The 21443-nt window shown below is 49.1% G+C and overlaps 1 protein-coding gene across 1 annotated transcript in view; it reads right to left on the reverse strand.

The window, feature by feature from the left end:
- Positions 1-408: 408 nt before the first annotated feature.
- ALOX5 (arachidonate 5-lipoxygenase) overlaps positions 409-21443 on the reverse strand; it is a 59703-nt gene continuing 38668 nt past the window's right edge. Inside the window, exons 5-14 of the mRNA XM_090278393.1 lie at positions 12960-13066; positions 12000-12172; positions 9855-10001; positions 6278-6481; positions 5434-5520; positions 3605-3783; positions 3205-3326; positions 2736-2836; positions 2272-2442; positions 409-1129 (exon numbers count right to left, since the gene is read on the reverse strand). Coding sequence (XP_090134519.1) covers positions 950-1129; positions 2272-2442; positions 2736-2836; positions 3205-3326; positions 3605-3783; positions 5434-5520; positions 6278-6481; positions 9855-10001; positions 12000-12172; positions 12960-13066 — 1471 coding nt within the window. The 3' untranslated portion in view covers positions 409-949. The remainder of the gene's footprint in view (positions 1130-2271; positions 2443-2735; positions 2837-3204; positions 3327-3604; positions 3784-5433; positions 5521-6277; positions 6482-9854; positions 10002-11999; positions 12173-12959; positions 13067-21443) is intronic.

A 21443-nucleotide genomic window follows, 5' to 3' on the forward strand; every position in this document is an offset into this window, starting at 1 on the left:
CTGTTCCTCTTGGTTTTATTTACCTCAAAATTTCTTTATTTTGTTTTCATATTTGAAGGTTATTTTTGCTGGTTACAGAATTCTGTGTTTTCTTTTAAAGCTTTAAAAATTTTGTTCCATTGTCTTTCTGATGGAAAATTCATCTGTAATTAAAATCATTCCATTATATGTTACGTGTGACTTTCAAGATTTTCTCTTTAACTCTGGTTTTGAGGAGTTTGACTCTGAAGCATGGTTTACATTATATTTATTCTGCTTGGGTTTGGCTGAGCTTCTTGAAGATATGCAGACTGGGGGTAGTGGAGAGGCTTCTGCCTAGATGGAATCACAATGATTATAGCTTTTTTGTGTCGGGGAAGGTGATGTGAGCTCTTTCGAGTTGGTTGGAATGTAGCATGTGGAAAGAAACCAGTTTTAAATGAATTTTATTTTTATAACAACCAATTCTTAATTCACTCAACAGGAATTTATTTGGGCATGTACTATATGCAACAAATTGAATTAAGCATAAATAGAACAGAAAATAATTATCCCATGTCTCCAACAAGAAGAAACATCTATCAGTTATCCTGATTTGCTGGTGTGGAAGTGCTGAGCTAGGTGTAGGGCAGGAAGCTGCACCATCCTACTCTGTGTAGGAGGAGCTCTGCAATGTTTCCACACCTGGATCAAAGTATGGGATTCACTCCAGACTAAGGAATAAAAAAAGAACATGCTCTGTAGCTTATCTATAAAGTGGCCCAACCTGCAGCAGCCTTTGGTTTGAAGCCAGTCAGCCTGGGACCTGAGGGCAGAATTCCCAGGAATCCTGGTAGGCTTGGGAAGAGAGAAATAATGCCAGAAGTCCTGCCCCAGGGCCACCCTGTGAGCCTCCCCACCTGGACAGTCTGGAGTCTGGAGAGGCTGGGACAGGTGGCCATCCTAGGGTGAGACTGGCTCAGGCAGCCACTCATATGGCCACGCTGTTGGGAATCCGGTCTGGAGACAGGTAGTAATACGGCAGCTTCTTGTTCTTGTTGCGCTCAGCGATCACGCTGACAATGGAGTCAAGGTTCTTGCGGAATTGGGCCATGGCCTCCTTTACGGGTTTTTCAGTGAAATGCTCCTCTGGGTACATGCCTAGGAACAGCTGAGAACCCAGACAGACAGATAGACAGGTTACTCTGCAATATAGTAATATTAATTGACAGCCCTTATCCCACCCATTGTAGTCACCCTCAGGGGTCGCCATTTGCTGTCTGCTGAGAATTCCATCTCCAGCCTGGCTTTCCCTAAGAAAGCCTCCAGGGTGGAGATGGGGGGATTACAGATGAGTGGGAGAAATAACTGCACCTCTCTGCTGCAGGGTGGCTATAAGGTCATATAATGGTGCAGTTAATGTGAAGGCCATGGCAGGCACATGGCCATGGAGGCCTGCTTGGCCTGTGCTACACAGCACTCTCACCTTTCCATCTTGGCCCCAGGCAACAGGAAGAGGGGCCAGTGCTGGCCTTCTCTCACCCTGTTGGGGTGGTGTGCTCATTTCCACACTCACACTGCTGTCCTCAAATTAAAACTAGACATATTTAAAAAACTACTGGATTGTTAAATTTGGAAAGTTTCATAGACAGGGCTGGAAAGGGTGGGAGAAGCATCATATGCTATTGATGGGATTTGGGATTTAGTTTGTGGAAGGTAAGTTCAGTCTCAACATTCTTTGACCAAGAAACTCCCCTATTAGGAGTGTATCCTCTGGCCCTATTGAACACATGCGCAAAGAAATGTATCCAAAGATGTTAGCTAGGGACCAACACATTCGCAAATGCCCTATAGTAACTTAAATGCCCACGGGTCTGGGCCTGGTACAATAATTCTGTGCAGCACTGAGCTAATGCCATAGGGTTGTGTCTACTGAGACACCCAGCTTTGGGATTAAGCTAAACAAGGTGTATGGAAATGTCTGGAAGGATACCCAGGAAACTCTTAGTTGTTACCTCTGGGGTTCCAGAGAGAAACTCACAGGAGAGAGCTTCATCAACAGCTGGAGGTGGTGGGGGTGTCTTCTGGGGGGAGTGTAACCAGTAGAGCAGAGTCCCCTGTGCTGTCCTGTCTCAGCTACCCTGAACTCCGTCAAGCTTCAGGCCTGAGGACCTTGTGGCCACTTCAGCCTTGGAACTCAGGATTCTCAGAGAGCAGGTATCTGCCCTGAGTTCTGAGTTAACAAAACCATGAGGTGGAGGAGTGGGTTAACCCTGGGCAACCTGCCTGCCAGAAGAGACAGAACAGCCTCACCTCATTCTCCTGGAACTGGCTCAGCGCCCACACTGCACCCAGATGCCAGCAGGAGCGGCCTCGGTCTGGCAGTGTGTCCACGATCTGCTCAATGGTGACTGTACCCTTTTCCGTGGGTGGCGGGGCCCTCATGGTTGGGGGTGCATTGGGAATCCAGGAACACCAGTCGTACTGCAGGGAGAGCCACAGACACACAGTCCAGCCACTGCCTACCTGTGTTTCCTCCCTTCCACTTGTGCACTCCTCCCCAACGAACAGGTCCCTCCACTAAGTGGGCAGAATCCTTAATAGGAACACAACTGATCCAGGCCCTGAGGCTGCCTGAGTTCCACCTGTCTTTCTCTGCCTGATTGGCTGGCTGGAAAACTAAGAAGAGGGGCATCTCTCCCTGCAGATCAGTAGTAGTCAAGGTCAAAGTGACCTTGGTGATTTCCCACCCAGAGGGCTCCTCTGCCCTTGCCCACCTGGCCGAAGTTCACTGCTGCATGTTGTGCTGAGGCTGTGAAGATCACCACAGTCAGGTACTCGGACAGCTTCTCTCTGGTCTTGATGGCCTTGGGGAAGCCTAAGGCAGAGCCAGGGTCTGGCCAAGGCCCCACCTTCCAGGAGGGACACCTGACCAGTAGAGCTCCACTCCCACCCCAGTCCTTTCCTGGGGTCCCCATACTAGTACTGGAGGGACTGGCATGGGCAAGACACCCTGGGAGGAGACAGTAGCTTGGCATGGTGTCCTGATGTTTTTGACCCAGGCTATCAGGGTAACAGCCCTGAAATGTCTCCATGAGGCATATTGGTGGAAAGGGTCCTTTGGGGACTCTGGCCCCAGCACCAGGTACCAAGATGAATGCCATAAGCCAGTGTTGCCCAAAGAAATTCAGAAGTGCAGGGAAGAGCAGAAGAGAAGGCTGGAGGAGAGCTGAGAGTGGTCCTTACCTGAAGCCTTCTTGCCTCGCATGCCATACACATAAACGTCCTTCACAAAGTCCTGCAACTCCTGGTCCTCCACCACTACTTGGTCACTCTCATAGTAGATGCCCACCACGTCAGCTGCAAATCTGGCTCAGGAGAAGGGGCCCAACTATCAGTGGTGATCTAGCCAGGGTCTTCAGAGCTGTGCCCCCAGACCCCAGGGCAGGGCCCCATCAGTGACCCTGTCACTCCTGATGTCCAGGTCTTTAAGGTCACACTATCCCCACACACACTCCTTCCTCCATCAGTGCCTTGGTGACAAAGCCAGGCACCTGGCTAGGTCCATCAGTGCTCATGTTCACTCCTCCTCCAGGCCCTCCACTCTGGCCGTTTGGAGTAGGTTCCACACCCAGCATGCACTCACGTCTTGATGGCCTCCCACACCAGGAGCCCGTCGTCCCGGTAGAAGTAGTAGGGAATGTCCTCGGTGCTCTCCATGCCCCGGGCCTTGATGGCCTCAGGGAAGCAAAGGGAGGCGTAGGTCAGGTCCTGCATAGCTCTCTGCACCATCTGCACATGACCACCGCCCCCTGTGGCATTGGCCTTGAGGGGAAGGGAAGGGAGAATGATGTAAGCTGAAGCTGGTTTCCTCCTCCAGCATCCGGCCCCCAGAGCTCCCAGGAGAAACTGATTAGCAGTGCAGTGGCCAGGCACACAGAGGGCCAGAGTCAGGTCCCGTGTGGTTGGGTGGGAGGATGTTTAATTGGAGAACACCAGGGCAGCCCAATGAAGAGATCACAGGGAGGAGCCTCTGCCTGACCTAATGCAAGGGGTTGAAGTGGATAGGTATATGCAGAGACTGGAGGCAGCTGCAGAGGGAGGAGTGAACTCCTACCATGTAGGGCAGGGAGGACAGCTGGCAGAGTGGGGTCCTGGGCTGCTGCAGCCTTGAGACTGCTCTCATTATGAATTTTGAACACAGGCTGCCCATAGTCCAAATACTGCTTTCAGTGACAGATCTTTGGATGAGAGAAAGGGACAGACACCTGCTCCCAGGACCCATACAACTCTATTGAAGGCTGGTGGTGTGCTTAGGTGAGGGATGGAGAAAGGCACAAGGAGGGATCCCAGTCTTCCTCCCTGTGGCTGAGATACAGGCACATTTGCTCTCAGGTATGAACACGCATACATGGGGGCTGAGCAGTCAGGCCACAGAATCTTCCAAGGAGGACTTGGGTGCTGGAGTAGCAGACATGCATCCCCAAGGGTGGTCTGACCCAAGCAGGACTAATTGGAGTTCCCTGTATGGTCTACTGGGAAGGGAGATGATGGTCACTGTGTGGAAATGTGAGCCTGGAGCTCCAGTGGGGGAAAGCCTGTCAGGAGCATGAGGCTAAAACGGTTTAGAGAGAGGAAAAGTATGAGCCAGTGTGCTTGGATCCCAGGGACACTGAGTCCCTGGGTCCATTTTCATCTAAGGCTCCCTCACTCCTATATGTTCAGGTATATGAGGTAGTACATCTCCTGTCCAGCTTCAGCTGGTTTGAGTTGGGTTTTGTCTTTTGCAACCCCAACAGTGGCTCAACCTTAGTGATCACCTGGCTGCTCGCTAATGGGAGGTAGGAAGGAGGTAGGTCAGGGTGAGGGCTGCAGGGGTTAGGGAGAGAGGGGAGAAAGAATCTGGGCTTGGTAAGGTTACCCAGGGGTCAAAGCACGGTTGGGTGCTGCTTGGGAGAATGTAAGGAAAGAGTAGGGACCAAGGCCCTGCTGAGAAGAAGAATGTATTGGGAGCACTGATGGCCTGGAAGGGCAGAGGGTGAAAGGCTCTTTACAGAGTGATGGGCAGCAGAGTAGGGGAGGGACACAGGTCCCTAGTGCATAAGAGGTGAGGAGTGGGTGCCAGGAGGCAGGGTCTGCACCCATATGCCAGAAGATGGAAGGGGGGTGGGGTGGGAGAGGTGACAGGGAGACACTATGAGGAGGAAAAGCTGGTGGTAAGCTGCAGGCAATGCACTCAGAAGAGGAGAACCACCCAGTGGCCAGGTAGGTGCCAGAGACCTGTCACGCAACCGAGGGAGCCTTCTGCTCACCTCCAGCCTCCAGCCTCCACCTCCCCAGGCCCCAACCCCATGGTGCCTAGGGGCCTAGCCTCCTAGGAGGACATCTGGACCTGAGGTGGGATGGAGGTTTTGAGAAGTGAGTGCCCACCAAGCTGGGGTCTGCCCTGCATGGAGTGGGGTGGGAGGCACCCACCTTGTCAAAGAGGCCATACTCGCAGATAAGCTGCTCTCGAGCCTTGGTGTTGATGGCGATGGTGAACCGCACATGTGCTACCAGGAGCTGGGTGGAGGAGTCAGAGAAAATGTTAAAGAAGGTCTGGCCAGGGCCCCTGAGGAGGTCTGTGTCTCCCCTGGAGCCTGCAGGGACCCTCAGCACCTCCATCTGGTCCACTGTGGAGGGTGATGCTAGGGTTCAGGGAGGAAGTGTAGGTTGGCATGAAGGTCTTCACTGCTCAGTAGCTGGTGCAGGCTTGGGGTGAAGCTTTGATGCTTAGTGATTGTGGTAGTGATAGTGATAAAAATGACAACAGTCAAAGTTTGTATAGAGCTCATCTATGTGCCAGGCACTGTTTTAAGCTCTCTAAATTTATTAACTATTTTAATCTTGACAATAACCCTATGAGGCAGGTGTACTGTGTGATCTTTGTTTTACAGATGGGAAAACTGAGGCACATGGAAATATTTTTGGCCTGTAGTCATCCCAACAGTCAGTACAGATAGGGTTCAGGAAGAGAGAAGGGCAGTGATAGTGAGAGCTGCCACCTATGCTCTGACCAGGGGCATGCTGAGCTCACTTGCCTCTTTAAACTCTGTTCTCCTGCCTTGGGCCACTAGGGAGTCAAGCCCCAGGTACTGTGTCCTCAGGAACCAGCAGGCTGTCAGCAGGCATTACTGCCCCTGAATATCTCTCCAGGGTGCTTAATGCTGGCCACTCCCAGTCACAGTCCTGTGGGGAGGTCAGGGCTCCTCCCCATCCATCTTGTCCCTTCCCAATCCAGATACCCTCCCCCATTGGGTGAGGCAGTAGCTTGCTGTACCTTAAAAATTGGGTGCACAGCAGGCAGCTGGCGGTACATGGCGATGCCAAAAACTTCAGACACCAGATGTGTGCGCAGAAGGTGCGTGATAGTCTGGTGGATGTGGAAGTCACTGGAGCGCACCCAGATTTTGGCTAGAAGCCAGTCATATTTTGCATCCGAAGGAAGAAAAATGGGGTTTTCATCTCCTGGGACTTGGTTGAGCTGATACATAGAAGAAGAAAATACACTATAATCTCTCACTCCACACTATAAGCTATAAGAGAGCTTGGCCACTCCAGAAATTCCAGAAGAATCCAGATTTCTTAAACAGTGACTTTTGAATCATTAGAGGATCATGGAGGAGGACAGACTGCTGACGGTTTATGTTTCTCATTCCAGCTACATCACTTCTACCTATGGGACCCTGGACAATATACTGAGCCTTTCTGAGCTCCGTTGTCACCATCTGGTAATAAGGGGACAGTATTCACTCACCTCACAGAGCTATCTTGGGGAGTGAATAAGAGGGCATGAAGGCATCAGCACAAAGTAAGTGCTAGATGCTTAGGGCACATTGTTGTGTTCTTCCACCAGACCTCTTGCCTTCCCTACCCGATGCCCCTCCTCCTGGTTCTGGCTGCCTTTTGGTCTCCGGCAGTTTCCCTTCCTCTGCTCTTCCCTTAAACACTGCTGTTCCTCAGGCTCTGCTTCAGAGCAGTGTTTCTGACTCCCTTCCTGCCCTGACTAACTCCTCCAGTTCCCAGGGCTCTAGGGCTCTCACGATGCAGTGTCCCAGGTCACTGTCCTTTTAGCCCAGACTTGCAGCCAAGTAGAGACCAGGCTGTCTTCATTCTTCAGTTGCAGCTCCACAGCAGGCTAAGGTGACTTTTTTTTCTAAAATATAAATCATGTTGTGCCAATCCCTTCTTTATACACACTCAGTCACTTCTTAATGCCTGAAAAGAAAGCCTTCATACTCCATGGTCTGGCTGCTGTTGCTAGGTCCTTACCTGTGTCCCTCTCCATTCACCAAGGCCCTGGACCTTAGCTTTACCAATACCAATAATCACTTGCATTCATCAAGCTTGCTTGGCTTCAGGACCCTACAGTGTGATGTCATGTTGTTTGAAAGGTGGGCATTGTCATTACCCCATTTTCAGAGGAGGACATGGTATCATGGAGGGTGGACATTTAGGATGACAGAGAATTGTCCAGACCAGAGAAGAGTGGGAGAATGGCATTCCAGCTGCAGAAGCAGGTGAGAGTGGGGCTGCGAAGGGCTGTGCTGGGCAGTAGGCCCTTCAGAGATCAGTGTAGAGAGCAGAGTGATGAAGGAGGAGAGCTGACTGCCACTAGGGAAGGGGGTGAAAAAATGGGCTCCTCAAGCTCATACTAAATGTTTTAGAAGGTAATTTCCATGTCTCTCTCAAAAACAGCAGTGTGCAATAGAATATAATGCAAGCTACAAATGGAGTTTTAAATTTTCAGGCAGCCACAGTAATAAAAGTAAGAAGAAACAAGAGAAGTTTATGTTAATGGTATAATTTCATTTTACCTATCTAAGATATTATTACATGGAAATAATAAAATTATTTAAGAGATATTTACATTCTTTATATGGGTATTATATTTTATTGTTAGCATGGAGAAAAGCTAATGGGTTTTTTTGAAGAGTATATTATTGACACCTGGATAAATTATTAATTTTAATATCTCTTTAAAAAATTAGAGTCTCTTAGGTTTTCTAGGTCCACCATCACATTATTATCAAAATATAGCCTCTAGTTTTTCAAATTTGTTGTCACATCATTATGCTTTTAAAAAATCCGTGATTGCCTTTTTTCTTCTGTCTAATCTTGTATATTTTGGCTTTTTTTCTTCTTCTTTTGTTAGCCACATGAGAGGTTACTTAGTTTCTTGGACCTTTTTCAGAACTAGATTTTGAATTTATTATTCTCTGGCCTTCATTTGCACAGTGCTTTATAGCTTGCAACGTTTCTAATTTCAGGAGAAGGAAGAGACTCGAGAACATTGTGACTTGCCAAAGGTACCTTGGCCTGTAAGCAAGTGGCAGAGCTGGGACTTAAGTCAGGCCCCTGACTACAAGCCAACCCATGAGGTCTATGGAGGACAGGCTGCTTCAAAGGCATGTACCAGTGGCAAACGACCCCCTCCTTGGGTCTCCTCCCTGTTGACATCTCTTACATCACCTGTCCCTTTACCATTTTCAGTTTCTTAAGCACAGGGCTTCTCTCTGGTAATAGGCTGGAACTCTTCTTGAGGAGACATGCCCCAGAGACTGGGTGACAGGGTTGGGGGGAGCATGATCTCTGAGAGCTAGACGGCCTGGTGTGAGTCACAGTTCTGCCACTGACTCTGTGCACCTGTGCCTCAGTTTCCCTATCTGAGGAAAACAGCCCCTAGCAACAGTGTCTGCCTACCTTGCAGGGTTACAATGATGATTACATTAATAGAGGCAGGTCCTTACTTATGACCCTGATGGCTATATGTTCCAGAATCCAGGATTGGTAAGATTTTAGCAGTGTGTATACTTCATTGTGTGACATCTCTGTTTCCCACCTCAGGCTTGGGGCAACATAATATTTTACAAACATATGAATATTCCTGAAATAACATATGAGTTTTACATGGAATGGGATAAAGCCTTTAATAGCCTCTCCTATTGGTTCAGAGCAAGTTTTGCTACCAACAAATTTGTTGGCAATATTTGGAAAACATGGGAGTGTTAGAATTTTTTAAATTTCAGAATTGAGGATAAGGTAATGTGGACTATGCAGGTTAACCCTTAGGGATAGACAGCCTTGACATGTGGTTAGCACCTGGCAAAATCACCTGCTATTATGTCTACACCACCCAATGCCTGGTTCACAGTTGGTTAAAAGTACTGTTTGCTGAATGCTTGTCTGCCTGTCCCCCATGGGTCCCCTGTGTAGGCCAGTACCAAGGACCTATACCTAGTCCTGTCCTGGGTGTTGTTTCCTGCTGTCTGTATACCAGCTCCCACAGTGTCGCAGCATCCTGGTGCTTTGAGGAAGAAGAGGACAGCCAGTAATGGGGAGGCACGAAACTGTTCCCACTTGCCTCTCCACCAAACTGCTCCCCTCTCTCCTCTTCCACTGCCCCTGGTAGAAACAAGACCTGTGGGTACTTGAAGGCAGCCTCCCAGGGTGAACCCAGTTCCTGACCCAGCCTCCATGGTGCCTCACAGTGGCTTCAGTCTACAGCTTCTGTCACAGCTTCACCTGCCTGGCCCCTGTTGACATTTTGATTTGGGCCCCTCCTCAAGGTTGGGGTGAAGTATGTCATACCAGGGTAGGAACTCTACAGAGCACCTTGCCTTTACAAGAATTTCTCAAGTGTGTCTTGAGGAGTGGAACTCTTTCTGTCCCTGTGGATAGCCCTCCACACAGCTGGCAGAAAGCCCTAGGTTCTTGTTTTCTTCTGTCTACCTGGTAGAGCTGTCAGCACCCTTCTGTGAAGGGAGCCACCAAAAAAAAAAAAAAAAAAATTCCTCCCTGAGCTCTGCCTGCTGAGGGTGAAGCCACCCAGGGAAAGAACTAGGCTGGTAGCCTACCTGGATGGCAATGGGGACAATCTTATTGGCCAGGTTCTTGTACAGCAAGCAGATGGGTGCTGCCAGGAACTGCAGAGTGCAGGGGTCTGTTTTGTTGGCATCAATGCCATCCAGCAGCTTGAAGTCCACAATGAAGATGTTCCCTTGCTGCAAGAAGCCAGAGAAAATATGTCCAAATCAGTGTCAGCTAGAGATGACCCTAGAATGAGGTCCAGAGGGAAGGATAGGCAGCTTTGGAGGCCCCTGCAATTCAGTGGAGTTCAGAATTTGTAGTTCTTTTATTCTATGGCTCAAGGGCTGGTTCTTGTCAAGAGTTTTTGGGTTGTAGAGCATTTTTCACAAGGTAAAAAAATGACAGTGGCCAGTTTTACATTTGTTGTACCTGAAATTTGCTTGACCCTTATGAAAGATGTTGAAAGACCAGAGTGACAGTTTAATAAGAGAAAAGCAGATGGACTAGATGAAATAGGTAAATCAAACAGCAAAGAGTGTCACTTTAGGACTCCAGTTACATAAAGTTCAAAAATAGGCAAACTCCACTGTCAGTCACCCTTGGGAGAGAGCAGGAAAGAGGGCAGGTCTTCAGAGGTAGGAGGTTCTGCTGGGAGCAGGAGGCTGGCAGGCAGGCATCTACAGGGTCAAGATAGGGTCTTCAGGTGGGGGTGCTCTTCTGGGGCAGGGAGAAGCTGCAGGGGCTGGGGTAGGGGGCATGGTGCCTGCAGGAGTGATATGCTCTGTGTCCTTGTCTGAGGCTGGTGGCCCAGTGGGATGAGTATTTGGTGCAAATTCACTGAACTTGCTGACGCTCCTGATTTATACCCTTTTCTGTAGTTATGTGTTACTACAGAATGAATGTGCTGGGGTTGAGGGGAGGTAGAAAACTGCTCTTCCCAGACTATACTTGAGTCTTCTAGAGGAATACCAACCTGAGTATCCTAAGCTTCCTTTCACATGACTGCTCAATGCCTTCTAATTCTAGGATTCTCTGGCTTTTAAGGTTCTATGATTCTCTGAAGTTTGAAACCTATAGCACGGAACCAGCATTACTACACTCAGCAATTAACCTCCAGAGGAATATTGCTGTGTGTGCTGCCTGCATGAGGGCATGTGTGTTGTTGTGAGATGTCTATGTAACCCGGGAGGGTCCAGGTGCCTGGGCAGGTCCAGAAAGTTAGGGCGGCTAGGACTACCTGCCCTGGAGCAGTGGCCTTTCCTGGGGGCTTCATCAGGGAAGACAGCCCTCCAGAGTCAGGTGGGCAGGGTGTGGGGGCTAATAAATCTGTCCACAGATGGCACTGACCATCCCACTTTGGCTGGGGCCCCAAGGCAAGCTGAGCAAGCAAGATAGGATGACTGGAAACAGCAGAAGGCCACCTAGATATGTGGGGATAGATGGCAGGAGGCCCAGCCATCCTGGTTCTAGTAGAAAGAGGCCAACTGATGGGAGGCCAAGGGCCATTCCTGGGACCTCAAGTCTCCAGCATGGAACATGCCTGACACTGTGTCCAACAAGACCCACAGTAGAGGCAATTTGAACCCTTTCTTTCTCAAGATTAGGTCTGTCTTGTAACTGAAGAGGGCTAACCCTGAAGGTGAAGGCTAGAGGAAGGGTTGAGGAGAGGGGGAGGGCAGAAGCAGATGACATCAGCATCTGAATTACGAAGTCAAAAATTTCATGAGTTTTCTCCCCCTCTTCTTTTTTTTTAAGTGCTGTATGGTTGTTTCTTTTACCAGTTTCCTCACCTTTTTAAAGTGAGTAACAATTTGATGGCCATGCGAGTAAAGCTTCTCTCACAATGCCTGGCCCACAACAGGCCCCTAGTCAGAGGGAGCTCTTTGAATTATTGACATTGATATTGAAAGTATTGCTATTATGTTCCTAGGCCCTAGCATTGTGTAGCAATATCACTGCCAATTCCTCTTCCCATGTTGGACAAGACATTTCATAAATGCCCAGGAAAATGAAGAAGCTGCTTCACGGAGGGCAGCTGATCCCACCATTATCTCAACAGATGAACCTAGGAATGGCATCATGAGGCCATCAAGCACTGGCCCATAGAAGATGGTTTCTGCCAACATAATGTGATCTGGCCATTGAATTGGGCCTCTGGCCTGGACCACTGTCACCAGCAAAGCAGGCCTTACCTCAACCTCCTGCTCCAAGGTAAGCTGCCGCTCCAGGCTGCACTCCACCATCTCTGTAGTCACTGGGAGCTTCTCAGGCAGCTTTGTGCAGCGCTGGATCAACACGGGGTTGCAGCCATTCAGGAACTGATAACCAAACATGAGGTCTTCCTGCCAGTGATTCATGACCCGTTCTATGGAGGAGAGAAGCCTGAGATCTCATTGGGGCAGTCTGGGCCCAGCTGGGTTCTCTCCCGCAGGTACTCCCTAGACAGCTGGCTGACCTCAGGCTCCTCCAGCCATGTCCAGCAGCCTGTCCCCCTGCCTGTCACTGAGTCAGGAAGCACCAGCTTGTCCTCCCTGAGCTAGGCTTTAGAAGGTTCCTGGGCACCCTTTTCTCAAGGACAAAAATAAAAATAGGCAAATGGGATTGCATTAAACTGAAAAACTTGAGCACAGCAATGGAAGCAATCAACAGAGTGAAATGCAGCCTACAGAATGGGAGATGTTTGCAAAGCACATATGTATCTGATGAGGGAGTTAATGTATAAAATATATATGGAACTCCTACAACTCAATAACAAAAATACGAATAGCTCAATTAAACATGGGCAAAGGACTTAACAGACACTTCTCTGAGGAAGACATATAAATGGCTAGTAGGTCTATGAAAGAATGCTCAATGACACTGACGATCAGGGAAATGCAAGTCAAAACTACCTCACACCTGCCATGATGGCTATTATAAGACAACAGGTGAGGATGCAGAGAAACTGAAACTCTTGTGCATTGTTGGTAGTAATACAAAGTGTGCAACAGCTATGGAAACATAGCACGGGTGCAGAGGATGACAGCCTGGGTAATGGGGAGGTCTGGGCAGCTGGGCCTGGCAGGGCAGCCATGCTGGAACAGGGTGGCGCAGCACTTTCCAGTCCCAGGCTAGTCTCCCAGCACCATGAGAGCCCCCAAAGGCACACTCACCAGAAATAGTGTTGCTAATCTTGACGAAGATTTTTTCAAAGTCGGCAAAGTCACTCCAGGAAGACTGGAACATGTGCATGAAGCGGTTGATAAACAGGTTCTCCATCCTGCACAACAGACGGCAGCATTACCTCTCTCTCATGTTCTGGGCCTCCCTCTGCAAAGACTCTTCACACTGTGGTCTTACGGAGCCTCTAGATACCACCTGGGCAGTGGAGCTTGAGCCCAGCACAGCTCTTGGAAATAGCTGATTGGGCTTGTGGAACCAGGACAGAAACTGGCGGCCACACCAATGCCCTTCCTCCTGCACCTCCATGATAGAGGTTGGCTGCCTGCCATCAGGAACAGTCTACAGTGCATCTTATCCTTTGCACACATGCTTTTGTCCCTTCATTCATTCATTCATTCATCCTCAGTGCAAGCTTCCAGAGACAGAATGCCAAATCACCTGCACAGCTGCTCTACAGAGTCTCCTGGATTTGGGGGGATTAGCAGTTAATTTTAACCCTCATTTAGTTTCTATTTAACCCTGGCTCTGTGCCTGGTGTTGAGGAGGATACAGTTTCTGAATGCTCATTACACAGGATAGAAAAATAACCCAGGACAGGAGCTCTATAAATTCAAAATGCAGGCAGTAGGCAATAAGGAGTGAGATCTGAGTGGCCTGAGAAATCCTAGGGGCTTCCTGGAGGAGGCAGGTGTGGGATGAGCCTGGGAAAGGTGGAGAGGAAGGGAAGAGGCTTCCCAGGCTTTCCTACAGAACCCAAGCAAGGCACAGAACAGAGGTTTGGGAATTCTGGCCAGTGCTCACTGTGACACACTCTGCCTCATTTCTCTCTCTGGCACACACGTGGCTGAAAGCAATGAGCAGTGACCTGTTTCCTCCCTACAGGCAGTGCTTGCTGCCTACTTCTTCAGTGTTCAGGCCTCTTCACAGGCTCTGTCTTTTGTATATCCTGACTCAAGGGCCTTTGCATGTGCATTTGCTCAGCATTGTCCTGCATTCTCATTTCTTCTCCTCCTGAGAAAATGGGGTGAGTGTTTCTTGAAGGCTCACCCAGCATACCCCAACTCCTTTAATTTCAGGGAAGCTGCCCCTTCTCCAGACCAAACTGGCTCTGTTCTGCTATCTTTGCAGAGCTGATACCAGATTACATACAAACGCATTTATGTGAATACCTGCCTGCTGCCTTAAGCACAAAGGCATGTCTGCATTGCTCAGTTCTGAGCTCAGGTCCCTTGGCACTAGACGAGAGCAGGCAGCATTGAGCATTGTCTGAGAGGATGCAGGTGCCTGGGGCAGGGCACCATGCCAGGGGTGCTCCTCCAGTGGGCTTCTCTTCCCACTCCACCCCAAGAATGCCAGGAAAAGCCAATCCCCTCCCCAAGAAAGCAGCTTTAACTAGAGACTCCTGGGACTCTTTGCTGCGCATTGTCATGGGAAGGTTTGAGAGTCCCGAAGTCTCCTCATGTTCTCCCTTACCAGCAAGATTAAAGGACCGAAGTTTGGGTGTTTTAACCAAAGTGATCTTGGCTGAAAGGGACTGAGGTCTCTGTTATCCCAGGGAGTCACCTGCAAGCATACACAAGGGCAGCAAGTCTGAGTGACCAAGGCAGGAATTGGGTAGACAAGCAAGAGATGCTTGGGGCCCCTCAGGCCCTGCTTGGTGGGGGAAGTCACCTGAGGCAAAACCTGACATACCTGCTTGCAGACTCCCTTTCCTGATCTGCTTCAGTTTAGCAAATGCTTCTCTCCTTTGTACTGATTGCCCTGGAAACCCTAGGAGTCCACGCTGCTCAGGAGAGGATCCTGGGGCCACAAGGCTGGTGACCACTGTGAGCCACAATTTCTCTTGTAGCTGCTAGCATGTTACTGAGACACTGCAATGCCAGCAAAGGGCTGGAGCACAGCCTGGGCAGTGTGGCCACACATAAGGTGCTCAGCACCTCGGAGCTGAGACATGATGCTGGTGTCATTCTTCAGTCCACAGCTGGTATCTTTGTCACTTTCATCCCCGCTCCTCATGGGGAAGGGAGAACTTTTACACCCATGCTTGTTGCAGCCTCCCCTCCAGTAGGCAGGAGTACTCCCAGCTGAGCTTCTTTCAGCCATTTACCTCTTTCCTCACCCTCCTCTTCTATTGTCTGTTAGTGAGTCTCTGGGAAGGGAAACCGTTGTTAAGCTAGAGGAATAAATCTCACTGTGACATCCACTGTCAGAGGGTGGGAAGGACTTCCTTCTCGGAGAGGAGAGGTCTTCTCAGGTTCCTACAATCCCCTCAGCCCTGAGGATGGCCCAGCACCAGATGGTGCCCAGGAAAGAGGTCCTGGACCCCCGGATCTTGTGGGGAACTGGGTGTGAGTCATAGTCCACAATCCAGTCATTCCCCACTGGGAATCGGTCACGGTCTCTCCAGCTGGATCTCTTTGAATTCAAAACGGGATGGAGTGGGGCAGTACTCAGAGTAAGTTACAGATCTAGGAAGAAGTGGAGTTGGGAGGAAAATATTTGCATGTCCTATTTCTGTGTACTTACAACTACAATACAAGGGACTTCAAAGATCTGTTAATGTAAAAAGAGGAACCTGCAGCCCAGAGAGGGCCCCTAGCTCATGCAAGGTCACAGCCAGGTAACAACATGGCCAGGTAAAAACTCGCACTGAGCTACTTCCTGGGGCTGGGAGAGGCAGGAGCTCTGTTTACTTCCCCTGCTGCTTTCCTGCTAACAGCTTATTTATTTTCCATTTCGCAGTTTTGTGTTTGGAAGCGGGCAGGGGTCAAAGCTTACTGAGGAAGGGTGGTCTTGTTCCAAGCAGGTGGCTCAGAGGAAACCAGTCACCAGAGTTACCCAGAAGCAGTGTGGAAACCGAACTGCTCAGAGGCAGAGGTTCAATGCAGAAGGCCTCTTTGGAGAATTCAGCTACGAGCTTCAGTTTTCCATGGTCAGGACTGGGCTTATCCATAGCCAGAATGGCACTGTGATAGCATAAGCTGCAGGAATACAGACCAGGCCCTGGGTCTGTGGATTCTGTCTCTCAGGAACCTGCCGTGAAAAGCAGGCCACCAGGCTGAGGTTGGGCACCCTTTCCCCTCAGGCCACTAGGGGGCCAGACCAAAGGGTCTTGTAGTCCTCAATCCATGTGCTGGGGTCTGGACACAAGAATCCTGGATGGGGCTGGGAGTCCACGTGAAAGTCCTCACCAAGGCAAGAGAAGGCAGATGAGATGGGTGCAGGTCAGCACAGAGTGTTAAGGACCTGGTCTGAAATCCCAGCCGCATCATTTCCCAGCCATGTAACCTTGGACAAATCCCTAACCTCACTGTGCGTCAGCTTTCCATCATCCTTGATGAAATGAGCATAATGATCATCTCTGCGTCACAGGGCTGACATGATATACAGAAAGCATCAGCATATAAAAAGAGATAACAAATATCAGCAACTAGTACTATGATAATCATTTACTGTTAGTAGTAACGTCTGCAGCCTTAGGCCACAGTGTTCTGTGGGGACCGGTAGGTGGAGTCCATAGTCCAGTCTGTAGCACAGCACTTCACCTGGACCTTCCCTCGGGGCCTTCTGCCTCATTCACTCATCCCCTTCTTCAAGTCCAAGTCATGGGAGAATTTTCACCTATTGACTCCTCTACTTCCTATCTTCTCTGCCCCCCAAAAGTGTTCTCACCCAGAGCACTGGTGACTTCTGAGTGACTGTACCCAGCCCTAATCTCCCCTGATCTCTGCGGCATCTATCTGACAACCAACCTTTTTCTTCTTGACACTAAAATGCAGAATGTTCACCTACCTGGACCTCATCCATGCTTCAAACCCCCTTGGTTCTGACCTCTACTACCCTCCCCATGTCAAGGGTAGACTCCTTGCCCACCTCCCTGCCTTGGCAGCCTCAGCCCCACTTCCCTACACAGGCCCCAACTCAGGTCATCCTGGGTCACCCCCTCTGCTCCTCCAATCGGTACGGCAAACTCCTTTGAATCTTCAAAACCCACGTTGGGCTTCTGTCTTAAAAAGTGTTTTTCATATTCATCCTCAGAGTTACTGCCCCCCTTGCCTCAAGTTTCCCCAGGGCTCTTTTCCTAAGGAATGTCCACTACATACTAGTGTGATGAGCTGTCCACAGCTCAGTACCCACTAGACTGTGAGCCTCTTGGAGCTGGGACCAAGGGGTCATTTTTGGTCCATCTAGGGCCCCCGTTCCCCTATAAGCTCAATAAATACTTGTCAAAGGAAGAGTGGCAAGTAGCCTCCTTCCCTTGGCCTGCTCCCCTGGAGGTGGAAGAAGCCCAGAAAAGCTAGCAAACAGGCAGTGACAGTGCCTAAAAAGTCAACTCCCTGGCGCGTCTTCTTTTGTGGGCTAAGGACTGAGGAGAAAGTCCTCCTAAATACCCAGAATAAAGTTACTAGAATAAACTCATCTATGGTGTGCCAGACATCACCATGGGCACATAGCATTCATGAGTTCATTTAAACCTCTTAATACTTTTAGCAGCTAGGCATGATAGGGCTCATATTATAGGAAGGAAACTTAGGGTCAGAAAATTTAACTCTCCCAAGATGACACAGCTAGAGTCTGAATCAACCCCAGCTGGCCAGGCTTTAAGTAAGCAACCTTTTGTTTTTAAAGGGTAGTTAGATATGAGTTGGTACTTGTTGCTAATTTTAAGAGATTAATATATTTTCCCCTAGGGAAAGAAACATATAAGCTTCATATGTGGTCCATGGACCTGAGGGCTTACTGGGAATTCAGACTCTTATCCCGCTGATCAGAATGTTGGACCAGTGTTTCATGGAGGCCCACGTGCACAGGATTGTTTGAAGGATGGTGCCTGGACCTATGTTTCCTCACTGGGAAGCCTGGCTGCTTGTCCTTGTTGCCCAGTATCCAGGAGAAGCCCAGTTGTCCTAAGATAGGCCTTGCAGAAAACAGCCATGTTAAGTTAAACCTGCACTTTCCTTTACTGAGTTTGTTTCAAGGCAAGAATCAGCATTTTCTTTTTCTAATTCCAGGGCAGGCTTAAGGCAGACATGGGGAGGGGCCTTCAGAAAAGAAAAAGCAAGATTATTGAGACCTCATACAGTTCTGAAGCCAGGCATGCAATAGACACTACATAAATGCCACTTGAACTAAACTGAAGAGCAGAGAAGGATGTGAAGAAGAGGAAAAAATGAAAAGGGGGGAAAGGTAAATGCGCCTTTAACCTTGGTTCCCCAGCCTATGCACTGAGAGACACCTGAGCTGCTCTGAGGAGTCTGGAGGGCACTGGGACAACATTAAGTAGATTTCTTTATGCCAGGGTTTCTCGAGCCCTTACAGTCTTCTACAGCAGGGACTCTCAATGTGGTCCCCAGACCAGATGCACCCCCTGTGAGCTTGTCAGAAGTGCAGATTCTCAGGCTCACACCTGGCCTCCTGAATCAGACACTTGGGAGTGGGTCCAGAAATCCAGGTTTTCACCAGCTTCGAGGGGATTCTGCTACAAGCTATAGTTTGAGAACCACTAATGAGAAGGTTGTAATATTTTCAAATTAAATTGACTGTAGAACAAATCCCTTTTGAGGGAACACTTCTTTATGCTTTGTGCCTTGTGTTAACTCTTGCTCTTATTCTATGACCCATTTTAAACAAGAAAAAAATGCTACTTTAGCAAATATAATTAAAACATTGTAGGTTTAACTTTTAGGTGGTGTTTCCCCCTCTACATTTTCCCAACAAATTTATTTTCTGATGGGACAGAGCTCTTATTTTGTAACAAAATTCAGTACAGGTAAATAGGATTGGTATACAGAAATATAGGCATCAGAAGGAGGAGATGGCTTTTGAAGTTTCCAAGAAGATTGGGGGTTTGGGGGTGGCTAGTATGCGCTGCTGGGATCAGAGGCTGAGGGGAATTACTGCTTTCAGACCACACCCACACTCTTCTTCCTGCCCCTGCCCTCCAACAACCAAGCCTCTATCTGGCCCTTGGCCTCTTTTTCCCTTGTCCCTCCCAGGGCTCCTGACCTTGCTTGACCTCAGTGATCTCTGAAGCCTTTCTGCACAGCCCCAAGCCTGCATGTCCCATGGCCTACCAGACCCTGCCAAAAGAGGCTGCACAGACCTCTCGGGCCCAACATGCCCCCCAAGTGGACTCATCTTTTCCTCCAAACCTCTTCTTCCGCAGCTTCCCTTTTTAAGAACCATCTATTTTCCCTACAAGCCAGATGTATAATGTCAAGGATGCCTGGGCTCTCCCCTCAGCCTCTCCCTACTGTGATCTGAATTCAGACTGGATCCTAGGTCTTGCCATACCACATCCCTGCTCTCTTGTTTCCTCTGTTCTGTCAGCTTCTTCCCTGCCTCTGCACTCTTTCATCTGACCCCCAAAGGCTGCCAGATCAAGCTTCCGTAATATGGCTCTAATTCCCTGCGCATCTTCTCATCTTTCATTGAACATTGCAAATCTAGACTTGTTGTGGTCAACAGCAGCTTGTGACAGCATTTCTGCTGCTGCCTTTCCAGAAAGATGACTGGGATATAGGTCAGGTACCTTTGTGCTCAGGGAGAAGGATTTCCCTTCAAGAAGTTACCCCCATCCAATCACATCTGATGCACAGTGGGTGAAGGTCTGAGCACCATGGTCCTTGCATGAGGCTGATCAGCTCTCCAAAAATTCAGTCACATTTCTGTACTGTCCTACTCTATTGGGAAGGAAGCTCTCTTTCTCAATTTCCTTTAAAAAGAACATTCTCTAATCAGTCTGCCAACCTTCTGCAACCAGGCTCCAGGCTGTAAACAGTGAGTAGTGAGTAAACACGTAAGATGCTTGTCATCTGATGCCATCAGGAAATTTCACAACTCATCTGGTTCTGTGAGCAGGCCCAGCCATGTCTGAACTTAGCATATGGTGCTCTTTCTGCCCCAGTGTCCTTGTCCCACTTCTCTGTGTCTGCTTGGCCAGCCACAAGGTCAGGCCAGACAGCCTTCTGCTGTGAAGCCTGCCTGGATCCCATAATGAATTAACACCTGAGAGTGTGAGGGTCCCTCTATGAGCCCCTGAAGGCAGAGGCCAATCTACAGGTGCTCAGCAGGTGAGTGAAGATGGAGAAGTGGGTCCTGCCTGGCATGACCATATTACCAAGGATGAAGCTTCTCTATGCATGATTGAAATATGTAGTACATATGTAGACTATATTCTCACAAAAACTCCAAGTGAGAGCTGTGATCTGAATTTTAGATGAAAACACCAAGGCTGAGAGAAGTTAAACAGTTTCCATAGGCTCACCTTCTACTAACCCAGCCTCCTCTCCCATGTACCCCTTACCTCCCCAGGGTAGGGTGGTTCTTCTGAGCTGTTTCCCTGTGGTCAAGCCCCATTGACTCAGGCTTCACATCCCCCTCAAATGCAGAAGTCATGTCTCTTATCTCCTCTTTAGGACTCCATCAACCTCAGTTCACTGTGCCAACAGAGGTGGTGCTCAGCTGATCACTCTACTTGTGCTGTGCCAGGAGAGGCTGAGGGCCCATTCAGATGTCTTCCATGTCATGTGGGCTCCATAGCTCAAGGAGCCAAGTGACATGAAAGATGCAAATAAAGATGGGCTATGGTATCACTTGAGAGAGGGTGGTCTGTGCAGCCAATCCTGGGGAGCACAGGGGAGAAGACGTCCTCAGTCCCAGGGGTTTCTAGGAGTTTCTGGAAGGAGAGGCAACTCACCCAAGTCCTGAGAAATAATGAGTTGGACTTAGCTGGACAAAGAAGGGAAGAAGGACATTTGAGGCAGAAGAAACAGTGTAGGCAAAGACAAAGGGAAATGAAGTCTCCCAGCAAACCAGTCTGGATGCACATGGCTGGACTGTCTTCTGCAGGTGGCGGCAGCTAGGTGGAGATACCTGGGCTATTACCTGCAGTTGGGGCAATCACTGAAAGATTTCAGATAGGGGAATAAAAGAGAGAGATTTGCCTTTGTAGATGAAGCCTCCAACAAACTATATGTCCACTTGAGAATACCCTTCCAATTGCTGTGTAGGATGGAGCCCACAGAAGCAGGTAAGAAGGGTGTTTCTGAACATCCCAGGGAGAGATGGTGGAACTGGGAGAGGAAGGTATACACTGTGAGACTCCAGGAGATGGACTTGACCCCACATGCAACTGGGTGGAGTATAAGCCTAAGGAAGGAATCTAGGCCAGTAGCTTCAAATCTGGCTGTGCATTGGAATTCCCCGTGGAACTTAAAATATGCCTGTGCCCGAACTGGAAGATGCTGGCAGGTCCAGGTGTGGTGGGGTGAGGGAGGGTGAAGTAGCATGGAATCTACATCATTAAATGCACAGTCAGAATTCTGAACCACTGATCTGGGCTACCATTAACCATGATGGGGATATATAAGAAGGAAAGATAATTGTGTGTGCATGTGTGAAATGAAGGCCTATGAGGTGGCAATAAAGGCCCCTAAGAGGCCAGTTGGATCACACTCATTTTATTTTGACAA

This window comes from Furipterus horrens, unplaced genomic scaffold, assembly GCF_987537825.1.
Source record: "Furipterus horrens unplaced genomic scaffold, mFurHor1.1.pri manual_scaffold_5, whole genome shotgun sequence".
NCBI classification, from domain to species: Eukaryota; Metazoa; Chordata; class Mammalia; order Chiroptera; family Furipteridae; genus Furipterus; species Furipterus horrens.